Source organism: Macaca thibetana, chromosome 16, assembly GCF_024542745.1.
Source record: "Macaca thibetana thibetana isolate TM-01 chromosome 16, ASM2454274v1, whole genome shotgun sequence".
Taxonomy (NCBI): Eukaryota; Metazoa; Chordata; class Mammalia; order Primates; family Cercopithecidae; genus Macaca; species Macaca thibetana.
The window spans coordinates 56,576,104-56,595,331 of record NC_065593.1 but is presented as its reverse complement, the minus strand read 5'-3'; the positions used below and the strand labels follow the sequence as shown (position 1 = coordinate 56,595,331).

The window sequence follows — 19,228 nt, the reverse complement described above, 5'->3', positions numbered from 1 at the left end:
CTCGCGGCCCGGCGCGCCCCCTCCTCCTGCAGCGCCCCCGCTCCGGCGCCCGCGCCCCCGATTCGCTGCTGACTCGGTGTCTGCGCGTCCGGCCGGGCGCCCCGGGAGGAGTTTCCGGCGCGGGGCGGGGCGGGGCGGGGCGGGGCGGGGCGGCGGGTGGGCCCCACCCCCCGGTTGAGCCCGGCCGGGCGGACTCGGACTCGTCAACTTCAGAGGCTCGGCGGCGGCGGCGGGCGCGGACCAGTGCGCGCGTCTCCGGCGGCTCCAGCGGCTCCAGCGGCTCCAGCGGCTCCAGCGGGCCGGGATGGGCGGGCGGCCGCGCGGAGGACTCGGGGGGCGCGCGACGTGACCACCCGGACTCGAAGCCCGCCCCGCCCCCGCCCCCGCCCGGCTCGCCGGCTCCGGGGTCTGCTCCGCGGGGCGCGGACGCGGGGCCGGGCGGCGGAGCCGGAGCCAGAGCATGCGGGGCGCGGCGCGGGCGGCCTGGGGGCGTGCGGGGCAGCTGTGGCCGCGACCCCCCGCCCCGGGCCCGCCCCCGCCGCCGCTCCTGCTGCTGCTCCTGCTCCCGGCCGTGCTGCTGGGCGGCGCGGGCGCGCAGTACTCCAGCGACCTGTGCAGCTGGAAGGGGAGGTGAGTGTGCGCGGCGCGACCCCGGCCCGGCCCCCTCCCCTCGCGTCCCCTCCCGTCTTGGGCCGGCCGAGCGTGCGGGGGCGCGGCCAGGGGCGAGCGCGGGGCAGAGGCTCCGGGGGCCGCTCTCCAGGCCCAGTCCGGTGCCCACTGTCCCCCGCCCCCGGTTCTAGAACAAAAGAGCCTGCGGCGTCCCGGTCCCTGGCCCGGAGGACGCCCGGGGGAGGCGCGCCTGCAGCGCGGCAGGGTCGGTCCCGGCTCCGCGCGTGTCCGAGCCTCGGGGGCCGCCGGTCCCGCGACCCCATCCCGGGGACAGGCGGGGGTCGGTGCTCGGGCCCTTCCTTGCAGGCTCCGGGAGTTGCGCGCCCCGAGGCCGCCCCGGGCCAGAGCGGGAGGGGGCGGCCGCGGGAGGGAGCGGCGGTGTCGGGGGACGGGCGCGGACCGCAGCGGGGGCCACTTCTGTCTCGGGGAGCCGCGGGCGGGCACCTGTGAACCGGGCCGAGTGCGGCTCCGGCCGGGCCCCCCGCCCCTGCCCCGTGAAGGTCAGGCCGCCCTTGGCCGCGGCGCGCGCTGCGCTGGGCGACCCCCCCTCCGCCCACCCGCGGTGGCAGCCGAGGACTTTTTTTTTAACTCAAGTGTGGCCGCTGAGAGCAGCGCCAGCCGCGAGTGCCCCTCGGGAGCCGCCGCTGCTCCCACGCGAATCCCAGGGCGCCGAGGGCACCGCGGCCGAACCCGCCCTGCGCGAGCCTCGGAGTCGCCAGTTCCGGAGTTCGCAGATGCGCGGGGACCCGAGTGACGCGCGCCTCCCGGAAAGCCGTGGCCGGGCCGGCCTGGGCCCGGGTCCCGCTTCCCCTCGGCCCGTCCCCCGCCCGCCGGCCGCCGCCCCCGCCGGGCACCGAGTCACGCGGTTATTTCGAGCGAAGCTGTTTTCCGAGAAGGTCGGGGCAGAGCCGGTGCGGGGCTGGTGTCCGCGGGGCAGGCGCGGGTCTCCCCGGACCGCAGCCTCCGTTCTCGGTCTCTGCGAAGCCACGGTCACCCCCCAGCGCCCCCAGCGGAGCCTCCCCGGGGGAAGGGGAGCCACGGTCACCCCCCAGCGGAGCCTCCCCCGGGGAAGGGGAGCCACGGTCACCCCCCAGCGGAGCCTCCCCGGGGGAAGGGGAGCCACGGTCACCCCCCAGCGGAGCCTCCCCGGGGGAAGGGGAGCCACGGTCACCCCCCAGCGGAGCCTCCCCCGGGGAAGGGGAGCCACGGTCACCCCCCAGCGGAGCCTCCCCCGGGGAAGGGGAGCCACGGTCACCCCCCAGCGGAGCCTCCCCGGGGGAAGGGGAGCCACGGTCACCCCCCAGCGGAGCCTCCCCGGGGGAAGGGGAGCCACGGTCACCCCCCAGCGGAGCCTCCCCCGGGGAAGGGGAGCCACGGTCACCCCCCAGCGCCCCCAGCGGAGCCTCCCCCGGGGAAGGGGAGCCGCGGTCACCCCCCCAGCGGAGCCTCCCCGGGGAAGGGGAGCCACGGTCACCCCCCAGCGGAGCCTCCCGGGGGAAGGGGAGCCACGGTCACCCCCCAGCGGAGCCTCCCCGGGGGAAGGGGAGCCACGGTCACCCCCCAGCGGAGCCTCCCCGGGGGAAGGGGAGCCACGGTCACCCCCCAGCGGAGCCTCCCCCGGGGAAGGGGAGCCACGGTCACCCCCCAGCGGAGCCTCCCCCGGGGAAGGGGAGCCACGGTCACCCCCCAGCGCCCCCAGCGGAGCCTCCCCCGGGGAAGGGGAGCCGCGGTCACCCCCCAGCGGAGCCTCCCGGGGGAAGGGGCGGGGCGCTGGGAGGGAGAGTCACCCCAGAGAGCCGTGGGCGGTGCCCGGCTGTCCCGGGAGCGGCCGCCTCCCTTCTCGGCAGAAGCCTCCCGGCCGGCCGAGCGGGGACGCGGGAGCTGAGGTTGGGCCGCGGGCGGATGGAGGTCTGGGGGAGGGTCGGCCGGGAACGCTGGCGCCAGCGGAGCTGGCTGGGAGCCTCCGAGGCTGACAGCTCTTCTGGGGCCGCCCTTGCCCCCGCGTGGTGATTAAATTCCGGCTCGCTGCCGCTGCCGGGCGGGTCAGTGCACCCCTAAACCGAGGCCTTGGGGCGTTCTGCTTCAGCAGACCGAAGCCAGAAACGCAGTCCCCGCCGCCCAGGCTGAGTTTGTTGAGAAGGAGCTGGCAGCCTTTTCAGGGTGTCAGGGGACTGTGTGCTCCGTGGGAGGGGGCGTCTCCTGGGGCCCGGAGGGCGCGGTAGGGAGCCACGGGTGGGTGGGAGGCCACCCCTCCACCTCCAGGGGCGGGCGGCTCCTCCAGCCGGGTGATGGCAGCGGGACAGGAGTGTTTTGCCCTCCAGGACCTGTGCACCCTCCGGTCTACCCGGAGACCCTCTTCGCCCCGTCGTTGCCAGCGTGCTCCTGGCCTCAGACTCCCCGGAGGGCCCCCCACCCCCACCTGCAGAGCCTGGCAGAGGGCAACTGTGGGGGCTGCTGGAGCTGCAGGTGTGATCTGGAGGGGACACGGGGCCTGGCTGTGTTTCTGGGGCATAAGTGAGACTTCCTTTTGTTGTAATCACTGCCCCGTTGATCCACACACTTCACAAATCAGTGACTCGCTGTTGAAACTGGAGTGCACCGGCCTGCCTGCGACCCTCCAGTGTTTGTGACTTTTTACCAGCTGTCCTGAAGAAGCACAGCGTGGAGCGAGCACTGGTGTGCTGGGTGGATTTTCATCCCCTGATAGCAGGATAGTTGCCCCTCATGACACTGGTGACGGCATTGACAGCCTCTGTTGCTGGGTTTTTCTTCTAAGCAATTAAGTAGGAGATGATGAAACCTTTTTCCCTTTGGGGGAGGCAGGACCAGCGCCCTGTCTTTATCAGCCAGTGGCCATAAAGGTGGACCATGAACTTTCCCACTTGTGTCAGCCCAGGCATCGCAGGTGCGGTCACACCTGGTTTGTCTCTCATGCAAGGTGGGGAAAGGAAAGGTAACCTGCCAGTGGGTTCAAAGCCCTTCCTGACTTTCGTACAGGAGCCGGGCATTTTGTCCTGGTGACTCAGAGTTGTGGTGTGTGGGCTGGTGCCTCAGCAACACTCCAGTGCACCTGCACTGCCTCCTTCAGCGAGTCCCTTGATCCACTTGGGATTTGCCCTCCTTTCCACGAAGGTGCCCCACAAGCATGTCCCCCTGGGTGGTAACCTTTGCTGACTATTAAAAATGCATCTGTTGAGTCCGTTTATCCAACATCAAATCAATCTTGCCAGTTTCCTAAAGTTGGACAGAACCACAGTTTTGTCTGCACAGTTTAGTTTTATCACAACAGAACTGTGTGTGTGTCACCTGCATCTCCTGTGAAAATCACAAAATGCCCTCATCCATGACCATTAAATATGTCACATTTTTGCAATGCCAGCAATTTTGCATAAACAGACTCTGTTTCCAGGTTTGCTGAGGTGCTGGATATTTGGAGGTGAGAACTTTGAGGCGCTCGATTTTCTGGTAGGAACCAGCACAGACCATGAGTCTTGGACTTCGTGCCGAGGTCTGCTGGGTCCCAGGCTGAAGGACGCATCGTTTTACTTTTTTTTTAATCTACATGGGTCTTGTGCATCACATGCTACTGATTTTAATGTGAAAATTCCCATGTCACTGGCCTAGCTGGAGTCCCGTTGGTCTGGATGTTTTGCAAGAATGTGAGAAAAGAGGGCAGCAGGCCCTGCGCTGGGTGCAGACCCCTCTGAGTGGGCTGAGAAGACGTTAGGTGAAGGGTGAGGTAGCCGGGTGCCTTCTTTCTTCTGTGTCCACCTTCGTTTTGTTCTTGTCCTCTTTTTGCCCAGTGTCTTCTGAGTGGGTGGAGTCAGATGTGCCCACCAGATGCAGGTAGCATGTGCTAGGCCAGGATGGCCCCAAGGCTCAAGTTGGCCTCCCCCTGGGCAGAGGTGGGTTGGCTGCCTGTCCCCAGGAGGGTGCCCTCCGCCCCTGCTGATTTGTGGCTGTTCCCCTCCCCTGCTCGATGAAGGCAGTACTGTCAGAGGTGACCAGAGCCCACTCCCTCGAGCTTCAGGACCCCCCGAGAGGAGGCAACGTGTCAGGATGGTGTATGTGGAGAGAGGGCTGAGGCTCGGTGCCTGAGCAGGGGCAGGAGGACAGTGGCCTCGATGCCAGAGTCGGGAGGGAGGGACACGACGATGAGGCTGCATAAGGAGAGAACTGACTGTAGCCGAGTGTGTCAGCCACTCTCCAGTGAGTCCAGTTTCCACACAGCACGATCATCATGCCCTTCCCCACATACGTGTTAGATGAGCTTGCGTGAGCTTTATGGACTGTAATTTGTGAGTCTGTTCTGGGTGTGTGATCCCGGCAGCCGGTGCGGCGTGGCCACTCATGACCTAGGGCCTTGTGGGGGTGGGGAGAGGGTGAGGAGGAGTGCACCCCTCGACACCTCCCTCTGATGTGGCCTGCAGCCTATGAAAAGTGAGGTTTGGGGGCCGAGAGTGTGAGTCAGCAGCAGTAAATGCAAACCATATGTTACGCATTTTCTCTGCTGCCGAAAGGGTTTGTGGTGACTCGCTCAGGCCAGGGCTCTGGAAAGAGCGTTGCTTATTTCACATAAAAATCCTAAGAATGTGGGTGAACCTGTCTGAGATCTGCTCCGAACCCAGTTTCGTGTAATAAAACACTTAGTTGAAGTCACTGGGTTAGTTCCAGGCCCACTTGGTGGTTGTGATGTGACTGTTAGCCACGAGCTGGCATTTACATTAAAGTGTGGAGAAGAAGTGTAAGGTTTTTGATGTTTCAGTTTCTTGAAAATATAACTGTTTCTACTCAGGACCTGCCTCTCCAAGCACACTTCATTTTTTTCTATTTAGCGTTCATGGGGGTAAACTTAGCTTGCTACTCACACAGTAGTCCCCCGCCCGAATCCTCACCCTGTGGAGGAAGTTCACCTCGCTTTTGTAGTGAATCTTGCTTTAACTATAGCTTATTTTTACACACACTGTCGGCAGTGCAGGGTCTTCAGGCTTGCAGAAAACGGTCAAACCATTACTTTGAAAAATGTACAAACATCTATGCTTAATTAGGTGCTAAAAACAAAACTCATCTAGGATCTCCTTCCCCCCAAACTGCCAGCCCTCTGGATTAATTTAAAAGCTGCTCTCTGGGCAGGTTGCATCCCAGGGTTTCTCCTTCACGCACCTCTAGCGTGGGGTCCCACCGTCACTTTACCTCTAGCATCCCAGCCCTCGTGGTCATCTGGAACCAGAGTTGGTACACAGGGCCTGCTGGTGTTTCCATGATACTCCGTGATATTCCGGAGGAATCCATCCCTTCCTTCGGGCTCCCTCCCACTGCCCCGGCACCTCCAGCCACCCTGATTCAGGAACACTGCAGAGATTGGTGTTTGACACTATGGCAGCAGAGGTGCACACTCTGAGTGTTGGAGGGTGTCTGGAGAGCCTGGGGGCCAGCACCACCTGCATTCCTGGGAGCTCGGCTCCACCGTGGCTCTCGGTGCAGATGCACTGGAAGGAACTGGGTGGGGCCCCCTGTGCCGAAGGGCGGAGATGGCGCCGGCCTACCTCACGGGCAGGGGTCCGTGTGGCACCTGTGGCTGGCAGCGGGTGGGTCCGTGAGCCGCCATCATTTTGAGAGGTGTCATCCTTACTGGCTGTCTGTGGGTGTGGGTGGGGTGTGTGCTGGGGGCAGGAGCCTCAGCTCCGGGCCTGGCTGACGTGTCTGTCCTCCGCAGTGGGCTGACGCACGAGACGCACAGGAAGGAGGTGGAGCAGGTGTATCTGCGCTGCGCGGCGGGCGCTGTGGAGTGGATGTACCCGACAGGTGCTCTCATCGTTAACCTGCGGCCCAACACCTTCTCGCCTGCCCGGCACCTGACTGTGTGCATCAAGCCCTTCAGGGACTCCTCGGGGGCCAATATTTATTTGGAAAAAACTGGAGAACTGAGACTGCTGGTACCGGACGGGGATGGCAGGCCCGGCCGGGTGCAGTGCTTTGGCCTGGAGCAGGGCGGCCTGTTCGTGGAGGCCACGCCGCAGCAGGATATCGGCCGGAGGACCACGGGCTTCCAGTATGAGCTGATTAGGAGGCACAGGGCGTCAGACCTGCACGAGCTGTCTGGTGAGTGTCCTGCCCGGGTCGGGGGTGGTGGGCTGGCGCGGGCTCCCCTGTCCGGGGTGGCAGGCCTTGTCATTGTGGGGCTGTGATCTGACAGGGGTCTCTGATTTCTTCCTGCCCCCTCGTCTGCTCAGCCTTGGTGAACACTGCTGTGTCTGTGCTTCGGACATGACGTTTTACCCAAAGAACCCCACGGGCGACTGGGGTTTGGGGGCACTGGCACCCGCAGAGGGGCCCTCCTAGGGGTGTGACATGGTGTGGGGGGTGCGGGACGGCCAAGCTAAACCATCTTTGAGATGCAGCCTTTCCCACTAAAACCACCTTTGAAAAGACTGGCCCATCTGGGTTAGTGTTCTGGGCGGCACGGCCTTGGCGAGCGGGGCCTGTCTCCCGGGAGGTGTGTCTGGGGAGCACGGCGAGCGTCCCCCTGTGGGCGGCTGGGCCAGTGCTGGGTCAGACACGCCCCTGTGCTTGTGGATGGTGAAGTGCCTTTGAAACGGGTGCTTTTGTCATTCAAACTGCCCTGGGAATTGGCTGGGTGTTTCTGGTGTCAGCTAAAGACTCTGAAACGTCAATTTTTGGGTGGGAGCTGAGACTGACTCAGCCTGGAGCGGTGCTCAGCTGTGATGCCCAGAACTTGGGGCCACCCCCGTCCCCGACGGGTCTTGTGGGTACGATAAGCAGACAGCTTCCCTGTGTGGCCAGCAGGGAGTGGAGTTGTCACGTGGCATCTGTGGACGCCTGTGCTTGGGGGACAGGTCCTTTGTGGAGGGCTGTGTTGGTCTCTAGAAAATTCTGAGGGTAGACACCAGGAGGCATGAGGTCCCGGGAGGCACCTGTGGGCTGTGTGACCTCCATGGTCTGTGTGGCCTCAGCCTCAGGTGTGCAGACTTTTATCCTGAATGGGAGCCCACGTTTTTGTGTTCTATGTTCTTGACCTAGATCAGTTTTCCGTCTCTCTCTGAAATCTCTCCCAAATGGACTGGTCATTTACAGAGTGAGCGTAGGGCCGTCTGCCTGGAATCCTGACTGGCCCATGAGCTCTGACTGCCCCTTGGGCCTCAGCACCCGCAGGGCTGGACACTGGTGCAAACTCAGCTGTGCTGTGGTTGGTTGCACGCTGGATAAAACTTTAACCACAGCGGCCTTTATCTTGGTCACCAACAGTTATGGTGGGTGGGGGATCTGGGGGAGGGGGCACCAGCCTTGCTCTGGGGGTCCTGGAGAGAAACTCACAATGAGACAAAACCTAGAGAAACCCAAGCACCAAGTTCAGTCTTTCTAACCGGAGGTAAAGGTGCCAGGCCAGATATTAGTGACTTGTGAACATTCTTTCTGCTGATTGAAGTGATGATTGGTTTTGAAGACGTTGGGCTGCAGGTCACGTGCTCTGGGGCCTGAGCTTTGTTCTGCTTCTGGGTGAGATTCTTAAAGAGGCTGCAGCACAGTCAGTCCCTGCCATGCACACCTGGACGTCCACACAGCACAGGCCCAATTTCGACACTTCCAGTGGAAATCAATGGTTCTGCTTGTCGGCTGGGGTGACCCTTATGGAGCCTGTGAGCTCTCCTTTGGGAACAGAGACTGTCTCTCCTGCATCTGGGGGTGGGGTCCGAGGCCTCCAGGCCCTGTGTAGGCTGGGGCGGTGGGTGGGTTTTGGAGAAGCACATGAGGGTCGGGGCTGAGCTGCCTTGGGGTCCTGTGGGGTCGCAGGGAGGCAGCGGCCTCTTGTGAGGAGTGACTTGAGCCCCGAGGGACCAGAGCAGGCATTTGGCCATGGGTCCTCGCTCGCCCTCGTGTGCCTCCTGGGCCTGTGGGGTCCTGCGCAGGACTGTGGCCCAGTACATGTCAGGCTGGCTTGGGGGTCCCAGAACTTTGCTGTGTCCTGTGAGGCAGGTGCTGGGGTTTCCTTGTTCACACCTGGTGACCCTGTGGCACCTGCTTAAACCGAGCCTGAGGTGATTTCCAGGGCTCTGTGCCTGATGGGTTGTCTATCTGAGGAAGCAGACGTGCAGGGACCGTCGGAACTGAGGACAGGGGCCCAGACTCGGAGGTTCACCGGGGGCCCCGGAGCTGGGACCCACCCGACGCCTGGTGTCTCCACGGGAACAGGCACAGGTGCAGGGCCCCTCCCTGGGCTGAGCACCTCCAGGGCCCTCACGAGAGGCCTCTCCTATCCTGATGGGGTCGAGGGGCAGGAGGGATCCGAGGAGGTTGATGCATCGCCTGTCCCCAGGGTATTCGCCTTTCATCAGGGGACGGGGGCCCCTAAGCCCTTAATGCCGCAGGAATGGGTACATAATGTGGAATGTCGGTGCCGGCCATCTGGCAGCAGTGACGCTGTCCCCTGGGCGAGGCCGGCTCCCCAGCTCTGTCCAGCCAGCGCCGCGGTTTCCCTTGTCTCCCGTTCCTGCACTTGCTGCAGCTGCGAGAGCCGATGGAGGCTGAGCCGGGCAGCGCCAGCCCTGCTGAGCCTGAGGTGTGCCTTCACCTTTCCTATGCCTTTGGCCTGGCGTGGGCGACCCGCCGAGAGGTGGACGAGCTCATCTGTGAGTCAGAAGGTCCAGTTTGGGCTGATTTACGAGAACAGAGGCTCCATGGGCTGGAAACCCGGACAAGAGTTGGGGTGTGAGCCCCATCCCCTGCCCAGCCAGGAGGAAACCCGCTGCTCTGGTAGTTCTTGTAGGCGTGATCGTGGCACCTTCGTGCTCCGTAATCGGCTTCCTTGAATAAACTTGGCACTGATAACCTGGAGTTGGCCAGAACACAGGGGCAGGCTGTTCCTGCAGGGGCACAGACGGGGCCAGGAGGGAGGGGACCCGGCCCCAGGACCTTGGGATTTGGTTACCTGTGGGCAGGACCTCCCAGCCCTGAACTGGCCGCTTCCGCAGGCAACACGGACGCCTCCCTTGGATGCTGAGGAAACTCTGCAGGATGGGAGGTGCAGAGAGTGGACAGGTGCAACTCCAGGCCGTGCCCAGACCTGTGCCCAGCAGACCTGGCTGAGGCTGTGTGGGGCTGCTGTTCCCAGGCCAGTGCATCCGGGAAACGGGCACCGCTCAGTGGCTTGGGGAATGTGGGTGGGGGCTCTGTCTGGTTCTGGGGAACACAGACCCTAGGCAGTCCAGGCAGGTCCCAGGATTCCAGTCTGTCCTTCACCTTCTCCCAGGGCCATGTGTCAGGTGCTCCTGGGTTGGTCACGTCTGCTTGGAGCTTGGGGTGCAGGCCCCAGTGAGCAGGTGCCCAGGGCTGGGCAGCAGCATCGTGGACACAGACAGTGGGAGGGGAGGGAACGCTGCCTTGATGCTGATTATAAACACACGGTGCCATCCCTGGCTCTCCAGGACGCCGGAGTCCTGCAGCGTCTCAGGGGCTTCAACGCCCCCTCCCTTTACAGTCCTGCCCCTGGCTGAGCCCGTAGGTGAATGACCAGCTTGGCGGGCATAGAGTCCCTGCCGATGAGCCCCCTCCAGGAGCCTCAGAGTTTGGAGAAGTCCTTGATGGTGGGAGGGATGGGTGGAAAAGTGTGGAAGATAATTCTCGTTATTTCCTGGAGGCAGAGGAGAGGGGCTGATTTTTTTCCAAGGCGTCCCATCTGTCGTCCATCTTTGGCTTCCTGCTTGGTGGCTTCTCTCCAGCCACTATAATTTTCATTTTAACCATCTCCGGGCTTGCGGAGAGGAAGGGCGTGGCCCCTGCCAGCTTCCTCACCAGGAAGAGGGAGGGAGAAAGAGAGGGAGGCGGGGAAGGGCAGGGGCCGTTGGGCCAACACCCCCGGGGCCCCCCAGCAATGGACTGCAGCCTGGAGTGCGACCTCACTGCGACGGTGACAATGGCAGCCTTGGGAGCTCGGCCTTGGGTCCTCGAGCCCATGGGAGCCCACCCTCCACCCCTACCCACTGCTCCCTGTTCTTGGCTCCTGTGAAAGCACCTTGTCTCCGTCACCAGCTCCTCTGAAAGCAGCGTGTCCCCGCCTTCCCCCGTCACCAGCTGCGTGGGAGACCCGGCAGTCCTGGCCACAGAGGTTTCCCGTCAGAACTATGTGAGTCCCTCTGGCTGTCCTTACCTGGGCAGTCCTGCCGGACCGGTTGGTGTCTGTCGTTCTCAGCCTCTCCTCGGAACCAGCCGGTCCTGCTTTTACCTACGGCACCGCCTCTCCACTTACACCTGCTGTCCAACCTAAGTCCCCACAGCAGCTTCCCCAACCCCACCGTGCTGGTGCCTCCCACCCTGTTCATGCCAGCTCCTGAGTGACCGTCCTGAGATGTCCACACCCCAACCCTCCCCTCCAATGAGGAGGGACCAGGATTCCAACCCTTTGCCGACCCTCCCCACCGCCTGGAAACTAGATGTGACGTGTCCGTGACCAGCGCATTCCGCAGCCTTTATGAGCCTGGCTCCTGTTAATAACTGTCTCCAGATCGTCTCCTGGAGTCCACCCTGTGTTCTCTGTGAAGGTGACCCCTGCTTTGTAAAGCTCAGAATCAGAACAGGGAGGTCTCCAGGGTGCTTGTCACCAGCTCAGCTGTCGATGAGTCGTCTCCAGAGGCTTTCAGCAGGCGACGCTGCAGGTGCTGACCGCCCCCGGGCCCCACACGCCCGCTGTTGGCCGGATGAGTCAGGGCGGGATACGCAGGGCACGTGAGGGCAGCGTCTCCATCCTTCCCCTCAGCCGTCCGCTGAGGTCGTGGGGCCGTGACTCACAGACGGTGATGAGCTACGGCTTGGATACGCTCGCACGCCCAGGCCCCGGGGTGGGACGTGTGCGGCTGGGCCTGTGGGCTCCCCTGCCCCAGAGTGGGAGACACACACACACACCCCCCGCCCCAGGGTGGGACCCACACACACAGACCCCCTGCCCCAGGGTGGGAGACACACACACAGACCCCCTGCCCCACGGTGGGAGACACACACAGACCCCCTGCCCCAGGGTGGGAGATACACACACAGACCCCCTGCCCCAGAGTGGGAGACACACACACACACCCCCCGCCCCAGGGTGGGACCCACACACACCCCTGCCCCAGGGTGGGAGACACACACACAGACCCCCGGCCCCAGGGTGGGACCCACACACACACCCCCCGCCCCAGGGTGGGAGACACACACACAGACCCCCCACCCTAGGGTGGGAGACACACACAGATCCCCTGCCCCAGGGTGGGAGATACACACACAGACCCCCTGCCCCAGGGTGGGAGATACACAGACCCCCACCCCAGGGTGGGAGATACACAGACCCCCTGCCCCAGGGTGGGAGACGCACACACAGACCCCCCGCCCCAGGGTGGGACCCACACACACACCCCCCGCCCCAGGGTGGGACCCACACACACACCCCCTGCCCCAGGGTGGGAGACACACACACACACACCCCCTGCCCCAGGGTGGGAGACGCACACACAGACCCCCCGCCCCAGGGTGGGACCCACACACACCCCCTGCCCCAGGGTGGGAGACGCACACACAGACCCCCCGCCCCAGGGTGGGAGACACACACAGACCCCCTGTCCCACGGTGGGAGACACACACAGACCCCCGGCCCCAGGGTGGGAGATACACAGACCCCCACCCCAGGGTGGGAGATACACACACAGACCCCCTGCCCCAGGGTGGGACCCACACAGACCCCTCGCCCCAGGGTGGGAGATACACACACAGACCCCCTGCCCCAGGGTGGGAGACACACACACCCCCCGCCCCAGGGTGGGACCCACACACACACCCCCCTGCCCCAGGGTGGGACCCACACACACACACCCCCCGCCCCAGGGTGGGACCCACACACACACCCCCCGCCCCAGGGTGGGACCCACACACACACCCCCCGCCCCAGGGTGGGACCCACACACATACCCCCCGCCCCAGGGTGGGACCCACACACACACCCTCTGCCCCAGGGTGGGAGATACACACACAGACCCCCTGCCCCAGGGTGGGACACACACAGACCCCTCGCCCCAGGGTGGGAGATACACACACAGACCCCCTGCCCCAGGGTGGGACACACACACACCCAACTGCGTTGCTGACTGTGAGGATGGGCTTTGGGCACCTCCTGCCTCCTGCCCTTGCAGGACCACTTGGCCCAGCCCAGCTGCCATGGCTGCCCAGCCGGAGGGTGCTGCTCAGTGAGGGGACCCTCTTGTGGGCTGTGGTCACCAGGCTTCTGTTGTTGACCAGCTCTCTCTCAACCGAGGCCACCCTCAGTCACATGAGTTGTCCTGGGCTGGGACCTCTGGCCCTGTGGCCACTGGGCAGGTGCTGGCCGGGGTGCAGTCTCACCTGTGAAGGATAAAAATGCTGCCTGAAATTTGAGTCCCCCCAGCACTGTCCTGGCCCTCCCTGGCCTCTGTCCAGCACGCGCCTGCATCAGGCCCACCATGGTCTGCAGGCCCCCAGCCGGCGAGTGGGATGGGGGTCCACATAGGTGAACCAAGTATCGAGGGTGGGCCACACTCCGGGGCCCCCATAGAAGAGCCCACTGGGCAGCTTCCAGCTTGCGGGTCAGGAGGCCCCAGTGGTGGGGGCTGCAGTGTGAGTCTGTACGAAGCAGCAGGAGGGGGATTTGGCCAGAAGCTCCTGTTCTGCAGGGTTGCTGGGATGGCAGAGGTGCCCCCAGTGCCAGGCTGGACCGGCCTCGAGGTGCCCCCAGTGCCAGGCTAGACCAGCCTTCAGGTACCCCCCAGTGCCAGGCTGGACCGGCCTCAAGGTGCCCCCAGTGCCAGGCTGGTCCGGCCTCGAGGTGCCCCCAGTGCCAGGCTGCACCGGCCTCGAGGTGTCCCCAGTGCCAGGCTGGTCCGGCCTCGAGGTGCCCCCAGTGCCAGGCTGGTCCGGCCTCGAGGTGCCCCCAGTGCCAGGCTGGTCCCGCCTCAAGGTGCCCCCAGTGCCAGGCTGCACCGGCCTCGAGGTGCCCCCAGTGCCAGGCTGGTCCCGCCTCGAGGTGCCCCCAGTGCCAGGCTGCACCGGCCTCGAGGTGTCCCCAGTGCCAGGCTGGTCCGGCCTCGAGGTGCCCCCAGTGCCAGGCTGGTCCCGCCTCGAGGTGCCCCCAGTGCCAGGCTGCACCGGCCTCGAGGTGCCCCCAGTGCCAGGCTGGTCCCGCCTCGAGGTGCCCCTAGTGCCAGGCTGGACCGGCCTCAAGGTGCCCCCAGTGCCAGGCTGGACCGGCCTCGAGGCGCCCAGCAGTCTGTGCTTGCTCTGCAGCTTCTTTTTCCTGATAACTTAATGGAAGCAAATGCAGGAGGCGGCGGGTGGGCCGGTGAGTCAGGCACTGAGCCCGGCTGGGAGGCGCCCTCACCCCTGCCTGGCCTTGTCTCTGGGTCCTTCCTACCTCCACCCTGAGGGGCCCACAGACACCTGTGCTTGCCCAGGGCACTGCAGACTCCAGGGTCTCCATTGACCACATGTGCAGGCCCTGAGGGTCCATGCAAGTTCCTGACCCCAGATGGCCTCTCTGAGCAGCTGTCCCCACCTCAGCCAAGGTGCCAGGTATGTGTGCTGCCCTGTCCCCCGGGGCCGCCAGTCACCAGCAGCCAGCTCGGACCCACACTCATCAGGCAGGTGAGAGCTCAGCTCACTTCAGTCCAGCAAGGACAGCCGGCCAGGGGTGCAGACGGCGTTAGCTTGTTCCAGGGCCGGCGAACCCCACGTCAAGGCTGTCCCAGCTCTCGGCCAGGGACGTTTCAGAGCCTTCAGAAGGTGAAACGGCACCGGGGAAACCAGCGTCTTTGAGATTTCACATTTCAAAGCTTCTGTTGAGTTAACAGACTTGGGGCCAAAACCTAGAGGCTCAGAACAGGTGAGGTGAGGCCTTGAAACCTGCAATAAGAGCAAATAATAAAACCACGTTTCCCAAGTCCATCCCGGGTGTGGGGACGCGCGGTGCAGGTTTCTGTTTCACAGTGGCCCGCCCGTCTGAGAAACTGGGGCGAAGGGCAGGGCGAGGGCTGGGCCCCGGGAGAAGGTTGTTGAGAAAGCCTGGTTTGGCTGGTGCGGGAGCTCGTTCTGAGAAGCCTCCGTGCTTTCTGCATTCTCTGGGGGAGGCCGGGCCCTGCAGGCTTCGGGCTTCAGAGGGGGTCTGTGAGCGGGGCTTGGCTCGAGAGCCGTTTGTGGTGTGTCTCATCCCACGGCCAGGTGGCGTCCGGAGAAGGGGCTGAGCCCATGGCCCTGACTGGATCTCTGCGCTGCTGGGTGAGGCCCCACGCCGGTGGCAGGCGGACGCGTCGCTGCCTGCTCAGGGATCCCCTTCCTGGAGTCTCAGCATTGCTGGCCCTTCTAGCCGCATGGGGGGTCCTGCAGGATGTGACCCTCCTCTCAGGTGCCGCTGCCGTCGTGGCCCAGGGAAGTGGGCAGCACAGCTGTGGGGAGTGTCTGCCCTTTGAGGGAGCTGGAAAGTGAGGGTGGTCCCGGCATCATGAGCCGTGGAGGTGGGTTGGGGGTGACTCCGGCGAGTGAGGGTGGCCCCAGTGTTGGCATCGTGGGCCGTGGAGGTGGATTAGGGGTGACTCTGGGAAGTGAGGGTGGCCCCGGCGTTGGTGTCGTGGGCCGTGGAGGTGGGTTGGGGGTGACTGTTGTCCCGTGGGTTCGGTTCAGCCCCGGGCTGGGGGTGACTCTCGTCCCGTGGGTTCGGTTCAGCCCCGGGTGGGCTTTGCATTTGCGTCAGGCATGAGAGTGATTTCTGAGTCCGGCTCAGCTGCACCGAGGAGGTAAGTGGGGAAACAGCACAAAGACCCCTCCCCACGAAGGCCCTGGGACGTGGCCGGACTGAGGGTCTTGCTGTCAGGGCACGTGCCCATCATGGCCGAGTTGCAGGTGCCTTTGGTCCAGGTGGGGCTGAGGGGTCCCCTGGGTGAGACCCTGGCGTGGCCAAGGTTGTGTTTTCTGTCTCCTGCTCTGCCGGCCCCTCCAGCACGTGCCGCCGACTCACCTCGGAAGTCGCGTTGGCCAAGAGGTGCCTTGACGTGGACACCTCCCTGACTTGGCTTTGCTGAGTGTGACGCTCTTTTGACTGTGGTGGGTGGCATCCCAGAGCCTGCCCCATCCAGGCTGCTTCCTGACTCTGCCTTTCTTCCCCAGCCCCGTGCCGTCCCTGCAGTGACACCGAGGTGCTCCTAGCCGTCTGCACCAGCGACTTCGGTGAGTGTCTGCTTGGTAGCTTCAACCTCCTGTGAGCCTGGTGCCTGCCACGTGGAGTTGTTCGGGACCAGGGCAGCCTTCCGGCACCGCGTGGACCCTGCTGGAGGGTTACACGCCGCGGAAGCCCTGGGCTTGGCCATCCACCAGCCCTGGGGACAGGGACTCCACCGCCCACACTTGGAGGGAGCCGGGGGTTGTTTTAGGTGACTGTCAAGCATTTTCCCATTTTGTAAATGAGATCATTGCTCTTCGAGGGGACTCTTGAAGTCCACTGTTTCCCAGCAGCTTGTCTTGCTGAAGTGCTTTGTAAACAGCATTTTATCAGCAGCCCAGAGCAACCTTGGCGTTGGACACTCCCTGCCCCCTACCAGAGTTCACGCTGTTCCATGCCTAAGGCTCCCAGTGGCTCTGCGGCTCTGCAGGGGGAGCTTTGGGGTCCCAGGACTGCAGCCCCTTTGCTTGTGGTGTTTGCACAGACACTCTCTGGGAAAGGTTTGGCCTCCCGTGTGGTGCCGTGGAAGCCGTGTCCACTCTGTACTCCACCTCCAAGCTCAAGGACGGGCCCCTTCTCACTGCTTTCCTGATCCCTGGCATGGAATCGGGGCCTGGCAGGGGTTTCCAAGTGCGGCCCTAAGGCTGCCCCCATGCCCACCCTCTCCTCTGAGCCGCACCGGGTCTGTCTGATCAGGACACAGAACTGCAGGGGCGCCCTGTGTGTCAGCTGTTCTGACTTGAAAAGCATCTGATACACACCGAGGTGTTTGTTCTGTTTTCCCACTTACGTGTCTGGCCCTTGGTAGAGAGAGCACCTGTTTTCTGACAAAGTCTAACTATCTGGGACACCCCTTGGCAGCTTCCTGCTGTTACGTTGTACTTTTCTGTGGGAATTTCCACGCTAGATGGCAGAGTCAGGGGTCAGCTACCCGTGCCAGTGCCCGACGGTGCGGGGGGCCCGCGGAGGGGCGGTGGCCTTGCCGTATGCCTGCTCACTGCCTGTCTCCATCTCCTTTCCCGCACAGCCGTTCGAGGCTCCATCCAGGAAGTCACCCACGAGCCCGAGCGGCAGGACTCAGCCATCCACCTGCGCGTGAGCAGACTCTATCGGCAGAAAAGCAGGGTCTTCGAGCCGGTGCCCGAGGGCGACGGCCACTGGCAGGGGCGTGTCAGGACGCTGCTGGAGTGTGGCGTGCGGCCAGGGCATGGCGACTTTCTCTTTACCGGCCACATGCACTTTGGGGAGGCGCGGCTCGGCTGTGCCCCACGCTTCAAAGACTTCCAGAGGATGTACAGGGACGCCCAGGAGAGGGGACTGAACCCGTGCGAGGTTGGCATGGACTGACCCTGGGGGTCCTTGGGGCGCTGCCCTCCCTCTCCTGATGAGTCACCTGCTGCGGTGGGTGCTGCGGTCCCGGTGGGGCCGTGCAGTGGGGGCCACCCGCTGGGGACCGCATGCCTGGGGCCCAGGCCTGACGCTGGTGCCCAAGCTGTGGACATTCTCACCACACTCAACCCCATGAGCTCCCAGCCAAGGACGCCCTGGCCGATTGGAAATGCTGTAAAATGCAAACTAAGTTATTATATTTTTTTGGTAAAAAAGAAATGTCCATAGGAAACCAACTCCTGTGTCTTAAAATGCCTTGGTGTGCCATTTGATACTGTTCTCTAAAGACGTTTTGAGTCACGGCGTCTGGTCTGGTGTTGGGGGAAGCGCTGGCCATTGGGCACAGTGGGCGTGTGAAAAGGTGCCATTCAGAGTTGTTCTCACGACAGAAGTTTATGGAGCCAAATAATATGTTTTTTATTTTCATTTTATTTTTAAAGAATGAGCTTGGCCAGCTGTAGTCCTTTTCGGACTGCTAGTTGTTTCCATTCCAGAGAATAAAGACCAGGATCCGACCAGCTAGGAGCCAGTCTATCTTTCGCCAGGTTCGGTGCCCACGGCCCTTGTTCAGGGCCACGCTAGACATACCCCACGGGCGTCCATTGCCTCAGCAGACGCGCCTTGCTCCCCCCGGCCACTGTCCGTCAGCGCCTGCTGCTGCATTTCCATTAATTCAGGTCCTGCCCTGTGGCCCCAGCCTCCCCAAAGTGCAGGAGCCCACAGCAAGTCTCTGGATGCCCAGGAGCTGGTCTGAACCTAAGTTGGTGACGCCATGTCCCCAAAGGATGCGGCTACCAGAACAAATCACCACCAACTGCAGGCTGAGACAGCCTCGTTCTCTGAGTTCCTGAGGCCACAATCCAAAGTCATGGTGTGGGCAGAGCCTCTCCCTCCAGGGGTTCCAAGGAGGGCCCTTCACCTTCTCCTCAGCCGGGGAGGACCTTCACCTCCTCAGCCGGGGAGGACCTTCACCTTCTCCTCAGCCGGGGAGGGCCCTTCACCTTCTCCTCAGCCGGGGAGGGCCCTTCACCTTCTCCTCAGCCGGGGAGGACCTTCACCTTCTCCTCAGCCGGGGAGGACCTTCACCTTCTCCTCAGCCGGGGAGGACTCTTCACCTTCTCCTCAGCCGGGGAGGACCTTCACCTTCTCCTCAGCCGGGGAGGACCTTCACCTTCTCCTCAGCCGGGGGAGGACCCGTCACCTTTTCCTCAGCCAGGGAGGACCCTTCACCTTCTCCTGAGCCAAGGAGGACTGTTCACCTTCTCCTCAGCCGGGGAGGACCCTTCACCTTCTCCTCAGCCGGGGAGGACCCGTCACCTTCTCCTCAGCCGGGGAGGACCTTCACCTTCTCCTCAGCCGGGGAGGACCTTCACCTTCTCCTCAGCCGGGGAGGACCCTTCACCTTCTCCTCAGCCGGGGAGGACCTTCACCTTCTCCTCAGCCGGGGAGGGCCCTTCACCTTCTCCTCAGCCGGGGAGGACTCTTCATCTTCTCCTCAGCCAGGGGAGGACCTTCACCTTCTCCTCAGCCGGGGAGGACCCTTCACCTTCTCCTCAGCCGGGGAGGACCTTCACCTTCTCCTCAGCCGGGGAGGGCCCTTCACCTTCTCAGGTGTGCACCGGCTCAGGAGTGTGCCAGCTCAGGTGTGCACCGGCTCAGGAGTGTGCCAGCTCAGGTGTGCACCGGCTCCGGTGTGTACCGACTCAGATCTGAGCCAGCACATGTCTACAGGCTCCCACAGGTCACAACAAGAAGCAGGTGCTTCTGGGTGAGGACCTGAAGCAGCAAGGCTGGGGCTGGGCCAGGTCCCCCTGTGGCTGGTGGACAGCCCACCTTTGCCAACAGGGTGCCACAGCACAGGTGCCCAGCCCACAGTGGGGAGGCAGAGAACCTGCTCCTGGAACCTGGGTTTTCTGGGCCGGCTCCAGGGGTGTTGACTGACCG

General features: G+C 63.6%; 2 protein-coding genes across 3 annotated transcripts; both read left to right on the top strand.

Annotated features, from left to right (window-relative positions):
- The first annotated feature begins 335 nt into the window (after nt 1-335).
- On the top strand, nt 336-17,804 carry METRNL (meteorin like, glial cell differentiation regulator). The gene is made up of 4 exons (XM_050763741.1): nt 336-630; nt 6,386-6,771; nt 15,844-15,903; nt 16,923-17,804. The coding sequence occupies exons 1-4, from the start codon at nt 461-463 to the stop codon at nt 17,240-17,242; spliced, it is 936 nt and encodes a 311-aa protein (XP_050619698.1). The 5' UTR covers nt 336-460; the 3' UTR covers nt 17,243-17,804.
- On the top strand, nt 12,910-15,837 carry LOC126938952 (non-homologous end joining protein Ku-like). Of its 2 annotated transcripts, XM_050763757.1 has the most exons (4): nt 12,910-13,413; nt 13,514-13,612; nt 13,646-13,711; nt 13,910-15,837. In XM_050763757.1, the coding sequence occupies exons 1-4, from the start codon at nt 13,183-13,185 to the stop codon at nt 13,991-13,993; spliced, it is 480 nt and encodes a 159-aa protein (XP_050619714.1). In that variant the 5' UTR covers nt 12,910-13,182; the 3' UTR covers nt 13,994-15,837. The 2 variants fall into 2 exon arrangements, 1 of the variants encoding a protein (XP_050619714.1); XR_007720232.1 differs by lacking the exons at nt 13,514-13,612; nt 13,646-13,711; nt 13,910-15,837 and adding an exon at nt 13,712-13,847 and having other exon boundaries at nt 13,398-13,413.
- Nucleotides 17,805-19,228: the final 1,424 nt, after the last annotated feature.

Excerpts from the sequence above, each read along its gene's own strand:
- METRNL (XM_050763741.1), top strand. The coding sequence starts at position 461 with ATGCGGGGCGCGGCGCGGGCGGCCTGGGGGCGTGCGGGGCAGCTGTGG. Across the intron at positions 631-6,385 it reads CTGTGCAGCTGGAAGGGGAG|TGGGCTGACGCACGAGACGC; the intron begins GTGAGTGTGCGC and ends TGTCCTCCGCAG. Across the intron at positions 15,904-16,922 it reads CGTCTGCACCAGCGACTTCG|CCGTTCGAGGCTCCATCCAG; the intron begins GTGAGTGTCTGC and ends TTTCCCGCACAG.
- LOC126938952 (XM_050763757.1), top strand. The coding sequence starts at position 13,183 with ATGGGGGTCCACATAGGTGAACCAAGTATCGAGGGTGGGCCACACTCC. Across the intron at positions 13,613-13,645 it reads CAGGCTGGTCCGGCCTCGAG|GTGCCCCCAGTGCCAGGCTG; the intron begins GTGCCCCCAGTG and ends TCCCGCCTCAAG. Across the intron at positions 13,712-13,909 it reads CAGGCTGGTCCCGCCTCGAG|GTGCCCCCAGTGCCAGGCTG; the intron begins GTGCCCCCAGTG and ends ACCGGCCTCAAG.